The sequence below is a fragment of the Branchiostoma floridae genome, unplaced genomic scaffold (assembly GCF_000003815.2).
Source record: "Branchiostoma floridae strain S238N-H82 unplaced genomic scaffold, Bfl_VNyyK Sc7u5tJ_1189, whole genome shotgun sequence".
NCBI lineage: Eukaryota > Metazoa > Chordata > Leptocardii > Amphioxiformes > Branchiostomatidae > Branchiostoma > Branchiostoma floridae.
Genome location: NW_023365633.1, coordinates 154757 through 156398, shown reverse-complemented (window position 1 = coordinate 156398; position 1642 = coordinate 154757). Strand labels below are relative to the sequence as shown.

Here is a 1642-nt window from a genome sequence, read left to right as displayed (position 1 = left end):
GTGGCCTTCAGGATCAGGTCTCCAAACTTCTGATATGAAAACTACTGTGTACAGTAACTACAGTGTGCCCCCCTCCCCACCTACCGTATAAGATGAGATGGTTTTGAGCCAGTCGTCATACAGATTAAACAGAACCATCTGAGGTTCCGTGGCCTTCAGAATCAGGTCCCCAAACTTCTCCACCTTGAGGCAGGCCTGGAACGGCAGCTGTAGTTCGCTGCCCTTGATCACAATGTTGGGGAAGTCCAGCAGATGGACCTGGGAGGAAAAAATGACAACAGTGGTTTAATGATAGGGCTACACGTTTTTCTTTGTACAGTAGAAGCCAATTAATTGCACAAATGTTTGACGCACACATCTGTTAACTGCACGGAATCCCAAAATCCCGGATAATTGCACAAAATTCACTGGCAAATAGACCGTGCAATTAAGCGGCTTCTACTGTATTGGCAATCTTAAAGTATTGGCAAACACAAAGTATGAGCAAAGTCAATGCAGGTGTCTTGAAAAATGTCTTGGCCGAAGATGCAGCAAGGTTAACTAAAAGTAAAAAAAAAAATGAACCAGCGAATAGAATGCATTGGCAAACTCAATACAAGCCCAGGAGACTATTTATTCTAGATGAAGATACTTGGAGATTGGGTTGGATGTTGAAGGAGGGACAGTGTTCCAAAATGTTGCAGTCAATGGAAAGAAGCTGATGCTGTCTCTAGAGTCTGACACTGGTATTTGGACAGCGTAAACAAGAGTTTGTTGAATATGGCCACTTGTACTGACCTCGAGCGGATCCAACATGCCCTTCCTGGTCACGATGATCTGTTTGGGCTGCTCCTCCACCGGCAGGGATCGGATCAGGGCGGCCACTTCTTCTGCCGTCTTCCACTTGGCCAGCTGAAACAGAAAGTCGTTATGGAGTTCAACCGTAATTACCTTCGCTGGGAGGTTCTGTTTTCCTTAGCTTTTGTGTATGTGTATGTATGTGTGTAGTCGACCAGCATAACTCCAGAATGCCTTGATGGATTGTCTTGATATCTGGTATGTGGGTGACTTGATGAGACCTAAACTATTAGATTTTTGGCCCCCTATTGTGTTGTTACGGTACTTCCATCGAACTTGGGGGTTTGATATCTTGAGTTCTAAACATGCTGTGGTCATGATTTTTTAGGGGTAGATAGCTTGTGAGGCCGAGAGTAAGTGGTGTAGGTTTGGGCCCTCTAGCAGCATGTTCTACATGTAACTCACTAGTGGGTTCGTGTGGCGTAACTGCAGGGTGCTTGTTCAAGAAGCCTGGGCTCACAATATCGTGCCCACAGTTCCCACTGCCACTACAGCCTCAAAAAAGGCTACCTTTACCTTTCACCTACTTGAACAGATGATAATGCCAAGATAAACCTGAGGAAAGGCCTCACCTGCCCAAGACGTTTCTGCCCCGCCCACACGGAGGTGTGGATGATCTTGAGGAAGAGTTGTCCCGTGCGAGGGTTGAAGATGAAGATGGCTCCGTTGATGGGCTTCGTCGTCAAGTTTCCTTCAAACGTCTGCAGAACAAGACAATATTGGGTCATTTTCTTATTTCATGTAAGACACTACAGGACAATAATTAAGAAATCCATGGCAGAACAGCAGTCACCATATGGAAGGT

General features: G+C 45.7%; 1 protein-coding gene across 1 annotated transcript in view; it reads right to left on the bottom strand.

Moving 5' to 3' along the window:
- The window catches only part of LOC118407289 (pre-mRNA-processing-splicing factor 8), a 38021-nt gene that overhangs the window by 8407 nt on the left and 27972 nt on the right, over positions 1–1642 (bottom strand). Inside the window, exons 34-36 of the mRNA XM_035807746.1 lie at positions 1410–1538; positions 778–891; positions 85–258 (exon numbers count right to left, since the gene is read on the bottom strand). Of these exons, the coding sequence (XP_035663639.1) occupies positions 85–258; positions 778–891; positions 1410–1538 (417 nt within the window). The remainder of the gene's footprint in view (positions 1–84; positions 259–777; positions 892–1409; positions 1539–1642) is intronic.